Source organism: Anomaloglossus baeobatrachus, chromosome 3 (genome assembly GCF_048569485.1).
Source record: "Anomaloglossus baeobatrachus isolate aAnoBae1 chromosome 3, aAnoBae1.hap1, whole genome shotgun sequence".
Classification (NCBI taxonomy): domain Eukaryota; kingdom Metazoa; phylum Chordata; class Amphibia; order Anura; family Aromobatidae; genus Anomaloglossus; species Anomaloglossus baeobatrachus.
Window position 1 is genome coordinate 253,232,204 of NC_134355.1, and position 24,528 is coordinate 253,256,731.

The following is a 24,528-nucleotide window of genomic DNA, read 5'->3' on the forward strand; positions in this document are numbered from 1 at the left end:
ATCTTCCCGAGGAAGTGCATGAGGCGCCGTAAGGGGTGCGACTGGCCTTGAAGGAGGGATTGCACCCCTATCTGTAGGGACCGCTGCTTGTTCAGCGGAAGCTTCACTCTCGCTGCTCGAGTATGAAACTCCATGCCAAGATACGTTAGCGACTGTGACGGTGACAGATTCGACTTTGGAAAGTTGATGATCCATCCGAACGTCTGTAGAGTCTCCAGCGTAGCATGTAGACTGAGTTGGCATGCCTCTTGAGAGGGTGCCTTGACAAGTAGATCGTCTAGGTAAGGGATCACCGAGTGTCCCTGAGAGTGCAAGACTGCTACCACCGCCGCCATGACCTTGGTGAAGACCCGGGGGGCTGTCGCCAGACCGAATGGCAGAGCTACGAACTGAAGATGGTCGTTTCCTATCACAAAACGTAGAAAACGTTGATGTTCTGTAGCAATTGGCACGTGGAGATAAGCATCTTTGATGTCTATTGAGGCAAGGAAGTCTCCTTGAGACATTGAGGCAACGACAGAGCGGAGGGTTTCAATCCGGAACCGTCTGGCGTGCACATGTTTGTTGAGCAGCTTTAGATCCAGAACAGGACGGAACGAGCCGTCCTTTTTTGGAACCATAAAGAGATTGGAGTAAAACCCTCGCCCTTGTTCCTGAGGCGGTACAGGAACCACTACTCCTTCCGCTCTTAGGGAGTCCACCGCCTGCAGCAGGGCATCTGCTCGGTCTGGATGTGGGGAGGTTCTGAAGAACCGAGCTGGAGGACGAGAACTGAACTCGATTCTGTACCCGCGAGACAAAATGTTTGTCACCCACCGGTCTTTGACCTGTGACATCCAAATGTCGGAAAAGCGGGAGAGCCTGCCCCCGACCGGAGATGCGGAGGGGGGGGGCTGGAAGTCATGAGGTAGCCGCTTTGGAAGCGGTTCCTCCATTTGCTTTCTTGGGGCGTGCGTGAGCCCGCCAGGAATCTGAGACTCTTTGCGTCCTCTGAGTCCCTTTGGACGAGGAGAATTGTGTCTTGCCCGAACCTCGAAAGGACTGAAACCTCTGCTGCCATTTTTTCTGCTGAGGTTTGCTTGATCTGGGCTGGGGTAAGGAAGAGTCTTTACCCTTGGACTGTTTAATGATGTCAGCCAATGGCTCGCCAAACAGTCTATCTCTAGATAAAGGCAAGCTGGTTAAACATTTTTTGGAACCAGCATCTGCTTTCCAGTCCTTTAACCACAAGGCTCTGCGCAAAACTACCGAATTGGCGGACGCCATTGAGGTGCGGCTGGTAGATTCTAGGACCGCATTGATAGCGTAAGACGCAAACGCAGACATCTGCGAGGTAAGGGACGCCACTTGCGGCACCGCTGGATGTATGATAGCATCCACTTTTGCTAAACCAGCTGAAATAGCTTGGAGTGCCCATACGGCTGCGAATGCTGGAGCAAACGACGCGCCGATAGCTTCATAGACAGATTTTAACCAAAGGTCCATCTGTCTGTCATTGGCATCCTTAAGTGAAGCGCCATCCTCCACTGCAACTATGGATCTAGCTGCAAGTTTGGAAATCGGGGGGTCTACTTTTGGACACTGGGTCCAGCGCTTGACCACATCAGGGGGGAAAGGAAAACGTGTATCCTTAGAACGTTTAGAGAAACGCCTTTCTGGATGAGCGTCGTGTTTCTGGATTGACTCTCTGAAGTCAGAGTGATCCAAGAAAGCACTCAATTTACGCTTGGGATAGAGGAAACGAAACTTCTCCTGCTCTGCAGCTGCCTCCTCTGCAGAAGGAGCTGGGGGAGAAATATCCAACAGTCTATTGATGGCTGAGATAAGCTCGTTTACCATGGCGTCCCCATCCGGGGTATCCAGATTGAGAGGGGTTCCAGGATAAGACTCCTGATCACTCTCTTCAGACGCATCACAGGGCGACTGATTGCGCTGAGACCCTGAGCAGTGTGATGACGTTGAGGGTCTTTCCCAGCGAGCTCGCTTAGGGTGGCTGGGGCTATCATCTGAGTCATAATACTCAGCCTGGGAAGCCGGGGACCCCCTTGCAGTCTGGATTAATTCCAACTGAGGGGGATTAGAGGACAGAGACCTCGCCGTGTCCATAGACTGAGCCCCAGTCATGGATTGCAAAGTTTCAAGGATTTTTGCCATAGTCACAGACATTCCATCAGCAAAAACTGCAAAGTCTGTCCCTGACACCGGGGCAGGACTTACAAGCGTCTCAGCCTGGGTCACTACCCCTCCGGACTCCGGCTGGCGAAGCAGCACCGGATCTGAGCATTGCACACAATGGGGGTCTTTGGAACCTGCTGGTAGAGCAGCCCCACATGCAGCACACGCAGTGTACACAGCCCTAGCCTTGGCAGCCTTGCGTTTTGTGGATGACATGTTGCTGCCTCCTCAGAGCGATCTGGGGTATCCAGCCAGGAAGCGACCTCACAGTGCAAGAAATAAATAAATATATATATCTGGTGACACAGTACACCAATGCACACTGAGGCACTAGAGGGGCCAGCTGAAATGCCGCTTACCGCCCGCTTAAGAGCGGGTGTGTGGTCTCCAAAAGCCCCCTAGTCCAGGTCTCCCAGAGCCTTGCGTCCTTCCTCTAGCCAGACTGCATGTAATGGCTGCCGGCGTCCTGGGAGAGGAGGGGGGGCGGGCCCTGGGCGTTCCTGACTAAGAGCGGGAAGCCTGCTTCCCTCTGTGCCTAGTGAGAGGGCTGGAGCATGTAAATCAGGCTCCAGCCCTCGTCGCTGCTGCGAAACAGCGTCTCTCCCCTACCCTGATTGACAGGGTGGGGGCGGGAACGAAGCGGAGCTAGGCCGCAAAAACCGGGGACTGGATTTATAAACGCCGCCGCCGTAAAAGCGCGGTCGGCGTGTCCCCGGCGCACTACAAGTCACAGCAGCGCCGCCGGTCCAGTGGGGGTCGGCGCTGCGTTCCCACAACACAAAAGTCCCCCAGTAAACTGCAGGAACACCAACTCAATCGTTACGGTCCCCGGCGCACTACAACACCCAGCCAGCCCGGAGTGTGTCTGTGCCTGCCGGGGACCCAGAGTACCTGTATGATGCAGGGCCTTGTCCCTGATTGTACTCCTGCTCCGTATCCATCAGGTGCTATGGGTCTGTGGATGGAGCCCGGCGTCAGAGCTTAGAGGCCGGCAGGATCCCACTTCCACAGAGCCCTACAAGGGGATGTGGAAGGAAAACAGCATGTGGGGCTCCAGCCCCTGTACCAGCAATAGGTACCTCAACCTTACAACACCATCCACGGGTGAGAAGGGAGCATGCTGGGGGCCCTATATGGGCCCTCTTTTCTTCCATCCGAAATAGTCAGCAGCTACTGCTGACTAAAATCTGTGGAGCCATGCGTGGATGTCTGACCTCCTTCGCACAAAGCTTGAAAACTGGAGAACCCGTGATACCACGGGGGGGTATAGCCAGAAGGGGAGGGGCCTTGCACTTTTTAGTGTAGTGCTTTGTGTGGCCTCCGGAGGGCAGTAGCTATACCCCAATCGTCTGGGTCTCCCAATAGAGCGCTGAAGAAAAGGAGGTGTGAGTTAGAAGCCTTTCTAATTGAAAAAGGGAGAGAAATGTAAAAAACGAAATGTGTGAACATATGCTAAAGTGGGTTTTTTTAGGTCGGGGCTTGATTTGACATTTTATTACATTTATTAGGCACTGCAAACTGTTTCTTCTCAATTTCTCCTCTTTTACTTTGGTTTGAGAGCTGTACTGGCGACTACGTAAATGCCACGTGCTGCTCTGACCACCTTATTTCAAGACACCAGGTACCTTCAGCTGCACCACAACTAATGTGCTGTACTAAATTATATGTACCAAATGTCCAACTGGGGGTCTGTATGTAGGGGAGACAGGACAACAGCTCAGGACAAGGATGAATTCTCACCGCCACACAATTAGAGAAAAAAGGATAGATCTACCTGTGGCCAAACATTTTTATAACCCAGGCCACAGCATCATGGACATGAAATTGCTGGTATTGAAAGGAAACTTCAAGTCCCAGAGAGATAGGAGACTATGGGAGTACAAACATATGATGACCTTTGACACATTCAGAGCAGGAATGAATGTGTCTCATGGATTCATGTCTTTTTACATCAATTAAGAGATGTGCTCCTCAGACCATCCGGGGGCATCACAGCCCTGGACCAGACCCTAATCAGAGGACAATAAAACTTTCACACTGAACTACAGCAATATTTATGGCCACAACAGTTTGTCCTCTTGCCATAGTGATAGTTCTGATTCACATAACTTGTTTTTTTTACTGCCCCATTCTATGTCCTGTTGTGTATAAATATGTGACTCTTCAGATTTTGTTATTTTGAGCCTGAAGAAGAGACCTGTGTAGTCTCGAAAGCTTGCTATTATTACCATCTTTTCAGTTAGCCATTAAAAGGTATTAACCACTGAGGACTTCAGTTCTTTTAAACAATTTTTTATCTCTACTGGCTAACACGGTACAAAGATATATTTTACCTGTACACCGACACTGTGTGACAGAGAGGAAGGATTCTGATTGATCTCGAGTGTGCTCTAAAATCATAGATGCAATAAAGTTGTATTTTATCTATGTTTACTGTGAAAAGTGTTGGACATGCCATTGAACTTTGCCAATTTTTAAGCTACTGTCACCTTCCTATTAGCTTGAACTGTTATGTTAACTGCAGCTAAAGAAAATCTTTCACCAGTTTTAACATGTTAAACTGGACCCATTGTGAAATAGTGGCTGTAGAACTGATTGAGGCCCTGTGCACACGCTGCGGATTTTGCCGCGGATTTGCCATGGAATTGCTGCAGAAAATGTGTCTAACATTGCTGCAGTCATTCCTCAGCAAATCCTATGGGTTTGAAAAAATGCTGTGTGCACACTGCGTTTTTTCTACCCACGGATTTTCCGCTGTGGACTCAATGAGCATGTCACTTCTTTTCCGCAGGTACCTGTGGTTTTTGCCATAGATAATGGTAAAAACCGCGGGGACCAACTTGCGGTAAATCCATGGTAAATCCGCGGCAAATCGCGGGTGTGATTTTATCGCGGTTTTACCGCGGGTGCGGGATTCTCTCAGAGGGTCTGTTTTTTTCTTAAGGAAAAGGCACTTTCTAGTGCGCACATAGCCATAAAGGTACTTTTTATTTTTTCATTTCTCTTCTCAGTTGTGGAGATATTAGCTTGTAAAATGTAGGTTATAATGTATGATAAGTTTAAGGAAGCATTACTAGAGATCCTTCTCTGGGCGCATACACCCTGTTATTTGAATGACGTTCATCAATCATAAACAGGAGGCATTATGAGAAGAAAAAAAAGAATATGCCCTGATGTCTGCATCTACTGTGTAGAATAGAGAAGAACTGAGACTAAGTGGCATTACAAACACTTCCAGATCTCCTTTCAAGGCAGTCAGTGTGATGGAAGCGAGAATACACCAAAGATGAGTGAGTTTACAAACACTCCCAAATCCACTATAGTGTATGGGGAGAGATGGCTATGAGAGGAGAGATACAGTTGCAGATGTGTTAATATTATTATTATTACTAATATAATAGGGCATGTTCATTTTTCCCTATGATGCCTCCTGCTTATGATTGATTCAACAGAATGCAGAGGGCTAGATAAAAACTTGATAATATTTCCGCAATGAAGATACAAAATTAAAAAAAAACAATTATGTTATACATAGCTATGCAGCCATTATTTCATAAAATCGCCGCCTTAACATGTTAAAACTGGTGAAAAGTCTTCTTTAAAATAACAGAGTCCCACCATCTGGATCAAACAATTCCTTTTGTTAAAACTGCTTTTATTGACATTTTTGTCAATTTTATTTTTACCTAATTTTTCAACAAACATGTCTATGAATATGGAGACATGCTTGTTGGTAAATGAGGTGAGATATGTGGGTCAATATGTGTGAGTTACAATATGCCTTCTATTATGATGGTACATGCAATGAGCAAAGGTTATTTGTCTTTGGTAGGCTATGTACAGAGGTGACCCAAATGCAAAATCAACCCCAACGTACCATGTGCCACTAATTATACTAGTGTGTTCTTATAGGGCAGAGAAGCCTTTGGACCCTCTTTAGTATCTGGACCTGGGTGCTCCTGCTATATCTGCACTGCCTCTAAGAGCTCATTCAGATGTCAGTTATTTTCTCTTCTCAGAAACATGTACCAAGTTGCATCAGCGTTTCTAGTCAGAGTGTTGTCCGAATGTTATCAGTGTGGTCTGAGTGTCATCAATATTTTTTGAACGGGTTAAAAAAAGTTAATTCCTCCTAGCTTCTCCTATCAACTCTCTGTGAAAAACAGAGAGCACACGTATGACATCTGAGTGCTGTTTGATGTTTTCACCACGAGACTTGGAATTGCGTGTTTGATCCCACAAGTCTCTGTGCTTTTGTGCAGACCACTGAGAAAAAATATCGTACATGTGAAAAATCCCATGGACTATCATAGGTACAAGTGCTATCTGTGAAAAATATGAATCTAGCTCGTATGTGAAAAACTGATGTTTGAATGAGCCTTAATTATAACCTTGCCATGTATGACTTGTTCTTAAACTAGCATGTGGATTAGGAATAAAGAAGAAAAGCGGAATTAAATTGTCAATGCTATGCTAACTCCTACTTCATTACTGCCTAAGCACATTCTATATACATAGCCTTTTCTGAACACAATATGCATGATAAACGTTCAACACAGTTTCTGCATGTAACTGTATATTTATTTCTTTTTTTAAAGAACACTCCTTAATGATCTGTATTACAAACTCGGTTTCACAGAATTATAATCCACTAAATAGCACAATAACCCATTTCCACATAGTCAGATGTGCTTTGTCACCTTCTTTAAAGACACTCCAGTAAATTTATTTGGTGACGTGTCCAACTGAGAGTTACATATAACTGTACCAGTGATGCACTTGTACATATACATGGGGTGGAATGTTTCCCATATGTATTATTGGTGTATACCAAGCAAAATGTTCACATAAGACCATATACTTGTGATATATTTATAACTGTGTCATACAGCTATTGGAGAAAGAAAACCTCACAATAAGCACGTGTTTGTACTTTTAATGCTTTACATTACTATAATTTTAAAATCACAATCCGCACTTAAGTTATAGTCAATTCAGCAAACAAGGGACAAAAAAATTACAAGAGTAAAGAACTGACTGATATATCCGTAATTTTTGTTGTTTAACCAATGCATAAGTGCATAATAAGATGATATTTCATTTAAATATCTTGCTTACACTATACATTTTTTGTTCTATTTACGCAACAGTAATTCCCATGCTTCACATAGAAAAAAGCAATTCACGACATTAAGAAAAAAATGTACAATTTATGAAACAAAGTAAATAAATATTAGTATTACAGGATTGGAGCTGTACATAAAAGCTGTCGAGTTTCAATCATATAAAAATATGTTTTAGTGCAACCTCACATATATATTGATGCTATTTTTTACTTTTTACATGTAGGCCCAAGTGTCCAAAAAAGAATGAAATTACAATTATTACAAAGCAGATACACAAATTCTAAAATATATACAGGGTACTGCTAAAAATGCTTATAAGAATATAAGCAAAGTAAAGAAAAAGGCACAAACATCTGTACAATTAAAAGTACCAGACCCATTACAAGAGTTTAAAGTTTCGTTTTGGTCAGGCTCATGATGACTTATATGTATACAGTAGATATATATACATGTCTATATATTTATAGTTATCTGTCTTCTTATAATAAAAGTACTTTCAAGAACAAATCATCGTTAAGTACATCAGACATGCTATGAATGTTTTTCTACAAGAAAAAAGTTTTTTATTTTATAGTCTACATGCCCATTCAAATCAATGCAAGTTACTAGACTCGCTTGAGGAGTCCTTCCTTTCCCGTGCGCTCGATGGCTCTTCATTCCTGCCATGAAATCCTAACTTTGTCATGTCCATGCTCTTACTATAGAATTTGGAATGAGCTAATGTAGACTGTGATGTACCAAAACTGTCTTTTTCTCCGTGCAAGTCAACATGGGTGGGTGAGGCGCATGCAAGTGACATGCCAGCCTCGTGTCCACTAAAGTGCCTAATGCCAAACTGTGCACTTTCTAATGTTCTTTGATTAGGCTCAGGAGGATGAGACAGCTGGTCCCGCTTCAGCGATAGACCTTCCTCTGTAGCAATCCTCAGGCAAGCAATGGCTTTTGTGCAAGTACGTATATTTTCTTCTTGCTCCCTCTCAGCAGGCTTAGAGCTTTCATCCGAAGGGCTTTGCCCTGGTGAAGGTAAGAGCGTTGGGGTAGCTCCAAGTATAGGATCTCCAAGAGGGAAATCAGAAGAAGAATGTTTCTCAAGGTGCAATGGGTTACATGATTCTGAAAATGGGATTTTTTTGTCATCTGAGCTGTTTAGGTGCAAAGTTGATGAGGAGTGAGAACTGGACTGGATTGCAGAATTAGAATTAATCATCTGAATCCCACCGATTGGGATCATGGGTAAAGGTGCTCGTATTTGCTGCTGTGAGTGCAATGGCAAGTGGCTGAAAACAGAGTCTTTGTGGCCAACATGGGCAGGGCCATGGCTTTGGTGTCCAGGAATTTCTTCTGGATAAGGACCAACATATGGGAACTGTGGCCAGTTCTTTCGTAAACTCTGCAGTAGAAATAAAAAATATGTGGTTGAATGATCATCACTGCATAAATCAATACTACTAATTCTATTACAAGTATTACATTCTTTAAATATCTTTCATTAGAAGTGGCAAAGTGAGCACACAATGTTTGGTATAGTTGCCAAAAATTTGATGCCTGAATCTCTTCTGCACAAATCCTATTCTAATTAATACATATATTACTCTTCAACTTGTGTTGCCTGATTTATAAAATCTAATGAATTTCACCTAGTAGATATACAATGGTTAACATATTGCATGCAGTAATAGGATGTAACATGTTTTGCCAAACCCTGAGAAAATAAAGTTTATGGACGCCATTTGTTATGCTCTCTAGATTTACTCTGCTAGCTGTTTTATACATAATGGTCCTAATGGGGAAAATAAGATTTAACAAAAATTGTAAAGTTCCAGCCAAATGTATGACTGTGAATGTTAATGATATAAAAAGTATTTAGAGTTAATAAATGTAATACTCTAGGTAATAATATAAATCTGTCACACCTCCCTGGAACATTATGTTCCAAAACAAACAAGAATGTATGCCACAATGGAATAACAGCAGACAATTATACAAAAAGATGTGGGCAGGCGACAATGGACTATGAAATCTCCATTGTTTACAGGGGACCGAGCCTCATAATGACCTACAACCATAGGCAGATTATAATGAGGGCAATCTGACCTAGAGCAAGGGGCCTGAGGCTCAAGGGGAGGGCCCCATGACCAGATTGCCCCCATTATAATGCTTTGTGCACCGAGTAGAACTCAGAATGGCAGCGGAGCTGCAGGGGAGCTCCCCGAGACCTCTTCTGTGACGTGCTGGCACCATGATGTCATGAGCCAGCACAATGATGTTTTTGTGTCAAGGGGTACGCGCTGGCCACAAGAAAAGTTGAGTGAGCTTTGGGACCAGAACAGCATGAACAGCATGTTGGGAAAAAGGGAGCAAGGTGAATATGTGATTTTTTTATATCTATGTGTACGGGATGTGTACCTGTATATAGGGGGCTGCAGCGCCATTTTGTGATTGTATCTTCTGACTGGCTGGAAGTCAGAATTTACATCACAAGCTTTCAATGCAACTCTATGAAAGCCAGAACAAGACCAGGACAAGGCTCTCATAGAGATGCATTGAGTTGTGGCCTCCGGCTCGCTTCGGCAGGTCACAAATCGCAAGAGATCGATCGGAGCAACGCTGGACAAACATGAAGATAGCAGCAGATGAATATAAGACAGGGAGGAGGGGAATTACATTTAAAGCACCACTCCAGAGGTGAAATAATAAAAAAATCTGGAGTCGTGCTTTAGTGCTGTCTTTTACTGCTGAGCCTTTTAAAACAAATTAGGAAGAAGAAGCTATGATATTTAAATTAAAACATCAAATTTTGATAGCAATTTAAAGAACAAAAAAAAAGTACATGAAGGGGTGTAGATGGTTTTGTATTTTATGTTACTGTAATGTTTAAAAATCTAAAGCAAAAAAACCCAATAAAATAAAATTACTTGACTGTAAAAAAAATATAAAATAGGTAACTTACTCCAGGGCCAAGTAATCCTGAGTCTGAGTGCAAATAGTGACTCATTGGCATACTTGGGTTATGGTGTAAACGTCTCCTAGGTGAAAGTGCTCTAAAGCTGCCCATGTATCTCCTCTCTCTCCTAGGAGACAGATCTCGCCCTGTAGAAATATCTTTCCCAGGTGACACTGGCCTCAGTGGCGAAAGATGACGTCTTGGTGATACATCTCTTCTGGGCGAGAGTTCCCTTCTTAATGCAGCTTCTTTTCTTGGTGACAGGTGCCTCATTGGTGAAGCGTCCCTTCGTGGTGATAAGTGCCTTCTAGGGGACAAATCTCCCCGAAGTGATAGGTACCTCTTTGGTGAATTATCTCTGCATGGCGAAGAATCATATCCTGGAGAGGAATGGCGACTACAAGATGAGAAGTCCCTGGGTGATGAACTGGGTTCAGAAGTAAGCATATAGTCCTCATCCATGCTGCCAGGCACGTCCATTTTTTCTCTGTCGTGTTCTAAACTAGCAAGGACAAGCTTTTGATAGTTTACCATTTGAGAGTCTCCAACCAAAGCATTTGGAGCCATGAGATGTGTAACTTGAATATTAGGCATGTTGGACAAATAGCTCATCAAAGAAGAGTGACTCATGGAGACCTCCGGGGATGCTCTTTGTGAAGATGAAGCAGCAGTAACAGACAATGTTGAAAATCTAGGTGGTTGAGGACTTGTACTTCTTGATCTAGTTTTTGGTGTCGAATCACCCTGGGTATCATCAAAATCTTCCTCCTCATCATCATCATCATCATTATCATCTCCATCATCACCATCTGATTCCTCTGCATCTGAGAACTGGTGATCAATGGCTATAGCATTCTTTTCTGACTCTTTCTGCATATCTTCAATGTTTCCTGAAATAACAATATACCAGACATAAGAATTCTAATTTAAAGAATATAAAAGCAATTTCAGAATTTAGCTTTGCATTTCAAAATATAGAAATTTCAGTTATCTACTTAGAGAAACATAGAGCCAAGCAACATTATTACCATTACAATAAAAGTAAGAAAAAAATTCAAAGGCATTGCTCTAATAATTCAAGCTTACATCATGTTTTACTAACTGATGTAATAATTTAGACTTGCTATAAATTTTCTTGATGCAGTGAATGTGCCAGAGGCCAGCTACCGAGTATATTGCACTCTTCGTCACGATAAGTGACATCAAAACAAAAGCTTGAACATTACTCATCTTCTCATCATTGTGGCTTTCCACCAATCACTTTATTCTACTTTACAATATTTAATAGCTAAAGTCATTCTTTCTTAGTGCACCAGTCACTTCATCTATATTGATTGTGATGTTATGGTGGCCATAATGAGATGTACATGCATAACTGTCAGTGTTTCCAATACTGTTTTTTAAGGTGTGAGCTAACAATTCTATTCCATATCTAGTGGGGTGTCTGAATGATTGTAAATTGTAAACTGAAGCCTACATATTTATCAAATTCTATCACCCAGGTTTCTCTAGGTCACCCTAAGTAATTGAGTCCTAAACTACCACTATATATGTTTTCAGGAATTTAAGGGCATTTTACCCTCATTTTTTTATATGCTGATATATGCATGTGTGTGGCTGAAAGTGTTGGCACCTTTAAAATTGTTCCAAAAATGAAGTGTTTCTGCCAGAAAGTTATTGCAATTACACTTATTTTTATACACATATTTTCTTCGTGTGTATTAGAACAAAACAAAAAAAATGTCAAATTGGATGTAGTTTCACGCAAAACCCCAGGCAAAATTGTTGGCACCTTTCCAATATTGTAGGTAAACAATCATGTGATGCTCGTTTAAACTGACCTGTAGCAAGTAACAGGTATGGAAATCACACCTAAAACCAGATAAAAAAGGGAGAGGTTCTCTCAATCTTTGCATTGTGCCTGTGTCTGCCACACTAAGCATGGAGAACAGAAAGAGAAGAAGAGAACTGTTTGACGACTTAAGAACCAAATTGTTGAAAAATATCAGCAATCTCAAGGTTACAAGTCCATCTCGGGAGATCTTGATGTTCTTTATTTCTACAGTGTGCAACATAATCAACAAGTTTACAACCCATGGCACTGTAGCTAATCTCCCTGGACATGAACGGCTGAGAAAAATTGATTAAAGATTGCATCGCAGGATAGTCCAGATGGTGAATAAGCAGTCACAATCAAAAACCAAGGAAATTCAAGCTGTCCTGCAAGTTCAGGGTGCATCAGTGTCAGCGCAAACTATGTGCTGACATTTGAATGAAATAAAATGCTATGGCTGGAAACCCAGGAGGACATAAAAAAGCTAGATAGACTGTAGTTTTCCAAACTGTATGTGAGTAAACTAAAATCCTTCTGGGAAAGCATCTTGTGGAGAGATGAGACCAAGATAGAGCTTTTTGGTAAAGCACATCATTTTACTGTTTACTGAAAATGGAATGAGGCCTACAAAGAAAAGAACACAGTACCCACAGTCAAATATGGTGGAGGTTCAACGATGTTTTGGGGTTGGTCTGCTGCTTCTGGCATCATGAAATCTAAATATTACCAAAGAATTTTGGATCATAATATAGTGCCCAATGTCAGAAAGCGGAGTATGCATCCTAGGTCGTGGGTCTTCCAATAGGACAATGACACTAAACATACTTAAGAAGCACCTAGAAATGGATGGAAACAAAGTGCTGAAAAGTTCTGAAGTGGCCAGCAAAATCCTATTGACCACCTGTGGAGAGATCTTAAAATTGCTATTGGGAGAAGGCACCCTTAAAATATAAGAGACCTAGAGCACTTTGCAAAAGAGTGGTTCAAAATTCCAGTTCAGAGGTGTAAGAGCTTGTTGATGGTTATCGGAAGAGATTAATTGTAGTTTTTTATTCCAATGGGTGTGCAACATTAAGTGAGTGTGCAATATTAAGTTGCAGGTACCAATAATTTTGTCAGGAGTTTTATGTTAAATTATGTCCCAAAAAATACAATTTGTGCATGCACCCCCATCACAAGTAGAGTTATTTACTGCACAATTCTATGTCCTGTTGTGTATAAATATGTGACTTTTCAGACCTGAGAATTCTTGAAATCTTGCTATTTATAACCATATTTTCAATTAGCATTAAAAAGGTATCAACCATTGAGGACTCTCAAATTTTACATTTTTCTTCTATCTACTGGCTAACATGGTACAAAGATTTATTTTACCTACATCAAAATGAACAAGACATGCACATACTGTTATTTGAGGGCAGCGACAGCAATGTGTGCCTCCTATGTACGACATTACAATCTATCACATGTACACCTTTCTATACAGGCTTTTATACTTGGGCTGACATTTAGGGAGCACTGTGGGCTGCTAATATATATTACATGTAACTATACTGAGTGGGCAGTCAGGACGTGGTGACAGGAGAACAAGAGCAGCAGGAACAAGCTGCGTGGGATGGAGCAGTGTGGGAACGACATAGGAAGAGGATCAGACGCAGAGCAAAGACGGGTGATGTCAGCAAAGGAGGAAGAGGAAACCGAAACACTGCTAGAGCTTTCTCATGGTTCCTCCTTCACTGCATTTTATAAGACACTTTCACTTGTCTGTCGTGGGAGACAGTTGCGGGCCTAGAGAAATCTATGCTCATGGTGCAATGACAACTCCATTCTGATGTATGAAAAGCATTTTCAGTTTTAGTATTTTTTGCAGCAACAAATTTGTCACATTGAACATACTCCTGGGGACAGATAAGATGTGAATTTTCTGTAAGGATTTTCTGTTGGAAAATCTGCAGTGTGTTACAGTAGCAGCAAAATGGATGTGAATTTAACTATACTTATTCAGACTTTACATAAGGAACTCTGTAGAGATATTGACACATGGAGCTCATTTTAAATCTGCACCATTTCAGTTTATGTTGTTTGGAAAATCCATGATACATTTGGGCTGAACTACACCAGTGTGAACACACCCTAAATGATTCTGGAGTTTTGGATCGTCAGGTAACCAATAGGGATGATCGAATATCACAAATATTTGGCAATATTCGGCTTTGCGAATATTCAACGAATAGGTCGCCGCTATGCAAATATTCGATGCGCAATGTAAGTCTAGGGGAAGCCCGAATAGTTGCTGTTCGGCAACTATTCGGGTTTCCCATAGACTTACATTGCACATCGAATATTCGCAAATAGTCGAATAGCGGCGACCTATTCGTCGAATATGGGCATAGCCGAATATTTGAGGTATTCGTCATCCCTAGTAACCAACTATCCATAACAATTAATCCGAAATTCAGATGGAAGTTTTAGGATTTATAAATGGCTAAGTCCAGCTATCTATTCAGGTTATAGTTTCCATTCACAGTAAAGTCAACTATAATGATATTGATCATTGATTCATATGGTTAGTAAGACAAAACCATTTAGTAGAAAGCCATACCATTTACTTTATTGTAACGCTTGATTATAGGTTGGTAAGGTCTGACATCTTAAGGGGCAAATCAATATAATCAATATCATGATATGGTCCAGGTTAGAGTTGATTTTACAATAATGACAGTTTTGGAATCATGTTTAGGTGATCTGCTCACTTCTTTGCGTTTTTTTGGCTTTGTGCTTGCAGATTTAATAACATGACCTTGTCACCCATACATAGCACTGTCATTACTAAGACAGTCCATTATACAGGTCACTGAGCTGAAGACTTATCTGCTGCTGATGTCAAGATTTCAACTCTTGCTTCAATTATCCAAGCTAGACTGTGCATGAAGTGTGAGGCACCTTTTCAAGGTTACCTCTCTGTTCATGTAAACTCATATCTGACCTGGACTCTCCTCTCTGATCTGCAACAATTTGGTTTCTTAGAAGTACATCACTGTCTAAAGTCCTCCAAACACCTTAGATGGCTGTTGGGTAAATGATGGTTCTGAGGATCGGTTCCGTCAGCAGCTATCTCGGCTGTATCTTTCATTTCACCCAGTGACGGCTCTAGGAGAGAGAAGCTACCACATATATCTGGCAGAAGTTTATCTCAGGGAGAACAGAAGGGTCAGCAGTGTGAAATGAAATTGGACATGGCATATCCTTACCCACTCAATAATTAATTGTCTGGGGCATCCATATACATTAGACTATTGGCCAAACTCGTTCATATCAGCAGATTCAGATAATGTGAGTCTAATATATATGGGAGGATAAATAGTTATTTACTGTATTTTTTGGACTATAAGATGTACTTTTTAAAAAAACATTTGGGAGGAAAGTGGGTGGTGCATCTTATAGCCCAGAAGTGCCTGGTTTGCTGTTGGAATGGGGAGGCTGCAGCGACACAGGAGGCAGTGTCACCACTGCAGGAAGTCGGCGGCTGATGTGAACATGTGTGCCCACTACTAACAAGATATTCACTGCTCCAAATGCCCATAATCCAGCAACACCTCTTAGCATTGAAACTGGTGCCGAGAGGTGGACTAAATTATGGAAGTGAGGAGCAGTGAATATTCATAGCAGACACCCTAATCGCCGCAGCTACCGGCTTACTTAAGCAACTAGGGTAATCACATGTGTTTTCTATTAAAGATAATTAATATTCACTGCTTGCCATGCCCATAATCCTGGGCGTATGGAGAAGTGAATATTCATTTTGGATTAGCCAGGAACTGACGTTGGCATGTGATGGGGGGGCGCAAGGCAGTGACGTCATGTGCTGCCCGGCTTACAAGCTAGAGTCAGTTGTCAGCATCAGAAGAGGACGTTGCGTATTAGGTAAGTGGACGGAAGGTCAGTAGAATTACTTATTTTATGTGTGTGGCATAATGGGCGGCATATACACGACAAGCCATATACACGACATGACAAGAAAAGGGTAACAATGTTTTAAACATTAGAATTTCAGGCTCCATATCTAACCATCAACTACAGCTTTGAATGTGAGATGACCTTCATGTTATAGACCATTATATTGGCTGTCTCACACATTAATTTGACTTGCAGCTATTTAGCATATGATTAGTTATGCAGATTCTTGTCATATCATTGTTTTGCTCCTAAAAATCTAAATCTTTAAATTTGTATTATGCTGGTAATATTTTGTAATTAAATCTTTGTCTTTCAACACCACCTGAATACTTTTGGGCATGCTCTTGATCAGATTCAAGCATGTCTCGACTGAAATCTGATCCCTGGTCTCTTCTACACATTCCCAATGTGAATGCATACTAGTCTACTCACTTGGGTGAGTATGCAGCTTTTCTTTCAACTCTACCCCCAAGTTTTTGACTGGGATGAGCTTTGGGGACTGTGGGGGCCAACCCAGCAACTTTACTTCATTGTCATTGAACCAGTTCTTCGCCAATCTTGATTCTTCAGGTTGCTGTCTAGCTGGAACACTGTCGTCATTTTCATACCCATAGTACTCAAGTGTATGAAGCATCTCATCTTGGTGGATACTCACTCAGCATTGAGACCACCATCTATCCTAGTCAAGTATCCAACACCTTTGGCTGAGACACAACCCCATATCATCAGGCTTCCTTTATCGAACTTGACAATTCCTACAATTTGTCGCTCCTTTTTCCCTTGTTTGTTCCAGACCCATTTTCACCCCTATTCTATTGACTTTTGTCTCATGGCTCCAAAAAACCCATTTCCAATCTTCTACTGTCCACTTTTCCTACTTCTTTGCAAACTTGAGCAGACGCTTCTAATGATGATATTGCAGTCGAGACTTTTTCTCCTTTTTTCGGGCCACCATTCCAGATTTCTGTAATGTGTGTCGCACGATGCTTGCATGGACGGCTGTGATCTCACTATTACAAAGCATACGAGCCACCTCCACTGCTGCATTTGTAGCGCCAGAACTGATAGACCTTTGGGATGAGCCAACTTGATGACTCTGATATTTTGTCTTTACATCTACCTCTTTGCTTTTGAATGGATGGACAGACTTCATTTCATATTCTTCCAACTGTCATGGCACTCACATGATGAAGTTCGGCAATTTTCTTGAGCTGGGTGATGCTGTTCTATTTCTTCGGAAATCTTTATCCCCGATCCTTGAACCAGTAACCTTTCACTTGGGAATTAACCCTGATAACACACTGAGCTATTAGGGAATGGGAGGACAGATTGTAATTTGTAGTATACAGCAAGAAAAATATTTTTGAAACACCAGGAGCAAAACAATAACAATGTAGTAATATGACAAGAATCTGCATAACTGATCATATGCTAAATAGATCCAAGTAAAATCTATGTATGAGATAGCCAAGATGATTGTCTATAAAATGAAGGTAGACTCACACTCAAAGATGTAGTGGATAGTGAGATACTGAGCCTGAAAGTCAAAAGTTCAAAACATTCTTACTCTTTTGCTCATCACTTTATAACAAGATGGGCCCAAGATGGGGATCATATATACCAGGGGAACAGACAGTATATGCTTGGAAGTGGCCTAGGATGGGGCCCAAGATGGGGATCATATATACCAGGGGAACAGACAGTATATGCTTGGAAGTGGCCTAGGATGGGGGACATTAGTACAGAATTGGGTCAGCAGCATATTCCCCCCATAATAGCGATTCATGACGACATTTTTTTGCTTCAAATTCTTTTTCTCCTATTTTCCACTTCTAAAACCTAGGTGCGTATTTCGGTCAGAAAAATATGGTATGTATTATATTATAATGAACAAAATAAAGGTGTAAAATGGAGGGCGTAGAAGAACAGGACACAACTGTTAAGCCCACAATACACATTATATATACCGTATATAATATATATATATATATATATATATATATATATATATATATATATATATATATATATATATATATATATATATATATATATATCCTCTATTTTATAATTTCTTGGACTTGCTTATGTTGGTCTTTCACCACACAGGGTTTTGTTCCATACAAATTACCTCTACTTTAGTTTTCTAAATTGAACCTCTTATATTGGCAATGTACATTAGATTAATATTGGCTGAACATGCTTATTTTGTTAATATAGTTCAACTCTCTAGGTGTTATATGGGCCCCCATGACTCCTAATAAAGATAGGACAGCTACCGTATTTTTCAGACTATAAGACGCACCAGACTATAAGACGCACCCTGGTTTTAGAGGAAGAAAATAAAATTTTAAGCAAAAAATGTGGTCATTACACACTGTTATGGGGCGAGGATCTGCTGCTGACACTGTTATGGGGGTAATGTCCCCAAATTCTCTACTAAGGTACCTCATCCTGATAATGAACCTCCTGCCTTGTATATGATCCTCATCCTTGTAGATATGTCCCTCATCCTGGTATAGCCCCCATTCTCATAAATACCCCCATCCTGATAAATACCCCCATCCTGCTATATACCCCCATCCTGCTATATACCCCCATCCTGCTATATAGCCCCACCCTGCTATATACCCTAAACCTGCTATATACCCCCATCCTGCTATATACCCCCATCCTGCTATATAGCCCCACCCTGCTATATACCCTAAACCTGCTATATACCCCCATCCTGCTATATACCCCCATCCTGCTATATACCCCCATCCTGCTAGATACACCCATTCTGCTATATAGCCCCATTCTGCTATATACCCCCATCCTGCTATATACCCCCATCCTGCTAATAATATACCCCCATCCTGGTATATGCCCCAATCCTGCTATATACCCTCATCCTGCTATATATACCCTATCCTACTATATAGCCCCATCCTGCTATATAGCCCCATCCTGCTATATAGCCCCATCCTGCTATATACTCTCATCCTGCTATATACCTCAATCCTGCTAGATACACCCATCCTGCTAGATACATCCATCCTGCTATATACCCCCCATGCTGCTATATACCCCTATCCTGCTATATACCCCCATCCTGCTAGATACACCCATCCTGCTATATAGCCCCATCCTGCTATATATCCCCATCCTGCTCATAATATACCCCCATTCTAGTATATGCCCTCATCCTGCTATATACCCCATCCTAGTATAAGGCCTGTATCCAATGGCACAGAAAAAAAATAAACATCTATACTCACCTTTCCTCACTCCCTGCAGAATTGATAATCTTCCTCTTTGTGTCAGCATCAGCGCCGCTGACCTGTGTGGAACCGTCACCGTTCCCCTGCAGCATCGCGATGTCCTCCTGTCTGCTGGCCGCTGATGTGTGTGGAGAATTGCGGTGCGCACAGCGATGATGTCATCCTTGTGCTGACCGTTCTCTACACAGATCAGCTGGCTGGCAGAAAGGAGGACATTGCGATGCTGCAGGAAACGGTGAGTATACCGTACTTATTCACTGCTCCCCGCGCTGATGATGATGCGCGGGGGGGCAGTGAATATAGCCACACATGATTACTCCAGGCTGTAGTTGCCAGGGGTGATCACGCGGGCTGGCTGTTAACTATGCTTGCACCCACCGCCCATCATCAGCACCGGCTTCAGTGCTGAGATATGATGGGCGTGAGGATGGGCGTGCATATGAAATGAGCGGGCCCACGTGGTCACGGCAGGTGCTGCTACAGCCGGCTCGTGCCGCTGATGACCCGCTCCACCGCAGCACCCTCATTCCCCGCAGCCCTACATTCAGACTATAAGACGCACCCCCCACTTTCCCCCAATAATTGACGGAAAAAAAGTGCGGCTGATAGTCTGAAAAATACGGTAGATTTTAACTCGTCTTTTGCATTTCATTTGTTGTTAGGAAATAAGCAGGTGCTGAAGGTGGCTCTCTTGTGAGGAGCCAAGTGAAGCATGGGTGGGTCTAGGGAACAGCAGGCTGAAGACTTTGGCCAGTTTTGGACACCTAATTGGGTGCGGTGACCTCACTCCTTATGTTACACCTGCCATCTTCATATTCTTTTGGTATTAATTTGATATTGTACTGGCTGTAACCTATAATCCTGACTTTTCCCTCTGAAGTTACCGTATTTTTCGCATTATAAGACGCACCTGATTATAAGACGCACCCCCAAATTTGGTGAAGGAATAGAGATTTTTTTAATAAATGGGGTCCATCTTATAATGCCAGTGTCCGTCTAACAAATAATATAGGGTATATGTCCCTCATAGCCCCCTCATCCTAAAATTAGCCCCCTTAATCTGGATATGGCCACCTTATATTGAACACGTCCCCCAGTGATGCTACATTTCCCCTATGGCTGGCACACGGCCTCTATGGCTGGCACACGGCCCCTGTGGCTGGCACACAGGCCCACTGTGGCTGGCACACAGGCACCCTATTGCTGCACACGGCCCCTTGTGGCTGGCACACAGGCCCACTGTGGCTGGCATACAGGCCCACTGTGGCAGGCACACAGGCCCACTGTAGCAGGCACACAGGCCCACTGTGGCAGGCACACAGGCCCACTGTGACAGGTACACATCACCCTCTGTTAGATATCGCCCCCATGTTGCTGCTTTTAGTAAAATAAACTCTTTCCTTACCTTCTGCAGCACTGTCCTATCTCGTGTCTCCCTCCCTCGGAGTTGATCTCCTCCTGTCTCTTGCACTTCCTACTTCCTGGTTCTAGTGCTGGTCATGTGATCGGGACAGCAGAGAGATATCTCTGCGTGCATGATCACAGCGGCAGGAGGGAGACCGGGCAGACACGCAGGAGGAGGTGAGTAAAGAGTTTATTATTTTATTATGGGCAGCAGCATGGGGGCCATATCTAACACATGGGGAGGGGGCATGTGCGATCAAAGGTAAGCACAGGCAGATATAATATGCCCCACTGCCCCAACCCCTCAGCGTGATGCAGTTTCAGCACACACGCTGCTGATGGACAGCGGCTGTGCATATTATATGAGCGGGAGCAGGAGATCTAACGCTGCCGCCCGCAGCTTAACCTGCCCCCACCAGCCCCCCAGCACCGCTCCAGAGCTGCCCGCACCTCCACTGGACTCTGTATATATATATACACCCCCCTCCCATATATTCGGATTATAAGACGCACCCCCTACTTTCCCCCAAAATTTGGGGGAACAAAAGTGCGTCTTATAAAGCGAAAAATACGGTAATTTAAAAATTATGGAAAACTTTTCTGAGTGAATCTGAATAAATATAATATGGATAAAAGATTCGATTCATCTGATGGCAAAATCCTGCCTGTACATTGTGCATTGCTAGAATTACATTTACCCTACGATATTAATACAATTTCTAATTCAGAACTTGGAGATGAATATATACACAGACTTGCTACTTGAATGTATTTTCCCATGTTAGGCAGTTGTGTGGGCGATCCATCTTCTCATACAGACGCTGGAGAACCAAAATTAAAGTATGACGTACCTGACTCTTCTATTTCCGCATCATCTACAGATGTCATTGCTACTCCGAGCTCCAGGCACTTCTTCATGTGAGCTTTTGACTTCATATGTTTTGTCAGGTTTCCTTTAAAGACACAGGAAATCAGGTACAATTAGCCAGGTGAAGAGCTCTATTTTAAGTTGGCATTATTCACATATTTCTCCATAGACTGTGGCACAACTCATTACATTAACTGCAGCTTTTGAAAAAAACCCAGCTCTTGTAATGAAGAAGCTGTAAGCACGTATAATAAATTTACTGCTAATTATACAGCGATGAGGCAATAGCGATATTACAGAACAGTATTTATTTTACATACTATTCAGTATTAGAGTTGTTGGACAATCATAGGAGTCACGTAACCATGAAGTCATTTAATCCATTAAAAGGTATTTTTGATTTTGAAAACCCTTAACCCCTGTGATTTTCTTGCCCTCCACAGATCCCTCGCTGAGTCTCCGCTTCTGCCCCCGGTGTGTTACTATATGTAGCGCTGATCCCATACCAACTATACTGCACCAGTTATTGAGCTCAGCTCTGCCCAAGTACATTTTGCTTGCCTGTGGATAAAAATATGCACAGGCACTTCTTACCAAAATTTTGCCCTAACAGGTATTATCATAAGATAACTCTGAAGACACACTTCACCCCAACTTTTGTCACCATGGTTTGCAGTATTATTACTACCATTATTCAACATCCAGAATTTCTTCAGCCGTTTGCAGATAGCTGCCATACCCTATAAAGTCATTTACACCTACTGATTTCAGCGAGATCGAACAACCATATAATGCATATGGGGGTCTTGAGATGGAGCCCCCTAACAAATGATGTTGGGGAAGAGAAGGATTGAGAATTTTGGATCTATGGATCTATACACTTAAGGGTACGGTTGCACTTGTGCATAGCTTCTGATGTGAGAGCATCAGAAGCGACATGCTAATGACCCTCTGTTGCGATTGGATCATAGATGCGGAACATTGGGAGGGAGCACTTTCTACCTCTCCTCCGCGGCCTGTCTCTGCGTACATCGCACTGCGGTCAGATGACATACGAATGCAGTGTGATGTTTCATACACTCCCATAGACTTGTATGGGGATGCGTGAGCTGAGAATTGCTGCCAAACGCAGTGTGCTGTGATTAATTTCTCAGGCTGATATGGCATGAGAAATCAATTGCAGATGGACACTGCCCCATAATTTTGCACTGGTGCGAGTGCAATTCGATGTTTTATTGGATTGCACTCGTTCGTGCAAAACGCAAGTGGAACCGTACCCTAATTTTAATGCTCGCAGTGGAGATATGCAGCTATCAGAGGTAGCTGCACCAAATGGTATCAGTAAATAGTACCAATATAAACAACAAATCATGACGGAAAAACAAACCTTCTCACAGCACAGTTGACGTAAAAATAAAAAACATACAAGTCTCAGAAGAACAAAAATCTGCAAGTTAAACTATTTAAGTTTAATATCATCTTAATCGTTCTATCCTGAAGAATCAAGTGGCCAGGTCACTTTTACAGCACAATGAAGGGAATAAAAACAATGCCCAAAAATAATTTTTTTATTCACCCCCATTTGAATTTTTTTGTCTTATTTCTCAGTACATTGCATGGTAACGTGAACGTTGTTATTCAAAACAACAACTCATCCTCAAATCTCACCTCAAACACAAAACCTCATATGGCTAGGTCAACACAAAAATCAAAAAGATATGGCTCTTGAAAAAAGGAGGAAAAAAACTGAAAGGGCAAAAGTGTAAATTTGGCCAGAAAAGGTGAAAGTAGCTCAATATTTGCACAATGATTTACAAGAAGTCTAATGTTCTTAAGATTATTGATTTGGAAACACACCTGCTCCTAATTTTGCACTCTAACATAAGATTGTGCCCATGGCATAGTACGGGTATGCTTTCTGAAGTACCTGCTGCTTGCATATGCTGAGTGCATTAAAGTAAAATAAAAACCTTGCATGTTTTACCTAACAATTAAAAGATTACATGAAGAGCAAAGTCAACTCGACATGATATAAGATTTCTATTACAGCTCATATCGATTTCAAGGACTTCAATGCAAATCCCGGCTTCAATTAATAAAAGCATCCCTAGACCAGTGGCATCAAATGGAAGTCATTTTCTCTGCAAATGAATGTATGTGAACACTAGCTATCAGGACTTCATCAATAATTAATGCAGATACGGATGAAGAGGGCCACCGGGGAGACTGAGGGCCTTTACATTATTGATAAACTTGAAACTGACCCACTGAAAGGACCGTAAAAGCATACTTTTCTTTGAATACCTCTCTATTATACAGCTTGTGTCATCTTTGTTTGTAAGGCTGTATACATCAGCACAAACATTGCAGACGTTACCACTGCAACAAAAATCTGTCACTGAGCCTTATGACTGTTCGGCCTACTCACTGCAGACAGGTTGGCACTGCTTGTCGTCTACGTATCACATGTATTTAGCAAGTACACTGTCTACGGTTTCCCTACACACACTATTTAAAATCCCAGTGATTTCATTTCTTTGGAAGCATTTTGGATTTTTTTTTATTTACTGTGGTCACTCACCTTGTAAAGATAACGAGCTAAAATGTATTATAGAGGTCAAAAAAGCCCAGCTTTTGCACCTATTTTATTCCCGCTGCCCCCTCAGTAATTTGTTTTTTGTTTTTTTTTTACATCTGCCATACAGTCTAAAGGCCACTTTACACACAGAGATAAATCTGCGGCAGATCTGTGGTTGCAGTGAAATTGTGCACAATCAGTGCCAGGTTTGTGGCTGTGTACAAATGGAACAATATGTCCATGATTTCACTGCAACCACAGATCTGTCAAAGATTTCTCTCTGTGTGTAAAGTGGCCTTAAGGCTGCTTTCACACTTCATCAGTCACAATCCTTAGAGAAACAACTAAATTCTGCAAAATAATTTGAAGGATTCATTTT

General features: G+C 42.2%; 1 protein-coding gene across 3 annotated transcripts in view; it reads right to left on the minus strand.

Annotated features, from left to right (window-relative positions):
- Positions 1–7,095: 7,095 nt before the first annotated feature.
- The window catches only part of HIVEP2 (HIVEP zinc finger 2), a 304,455-nt gene continuing 287,022 nt past the window's right edge, over positions 7,096–24,528 (minus strand). For all 3 annotated transcript variants that reach the window (XM_075339798.1, XM_075339799.1, XM_075339800.1), the window contains 3 exons: positions 21,555–21,656; positions 10,252–11,135; positions 7,096–8,691 (listed from right to left, as the gene is read on the minus strand). In XM_075339798.1, coding sequence (XP_075195913.1) covers positions 7,894–8,691; positions 10,252–11,135; positions 21,555–21,656 — 1,784 coding nt within the window. In that variant the 3' untranslated portion in view covers positions 7,096–7,893. The remainder of the gene's footprint in view (positions 8,692–10,251; positions 11,136–21,554; positions 21,657–24,528) is intronic.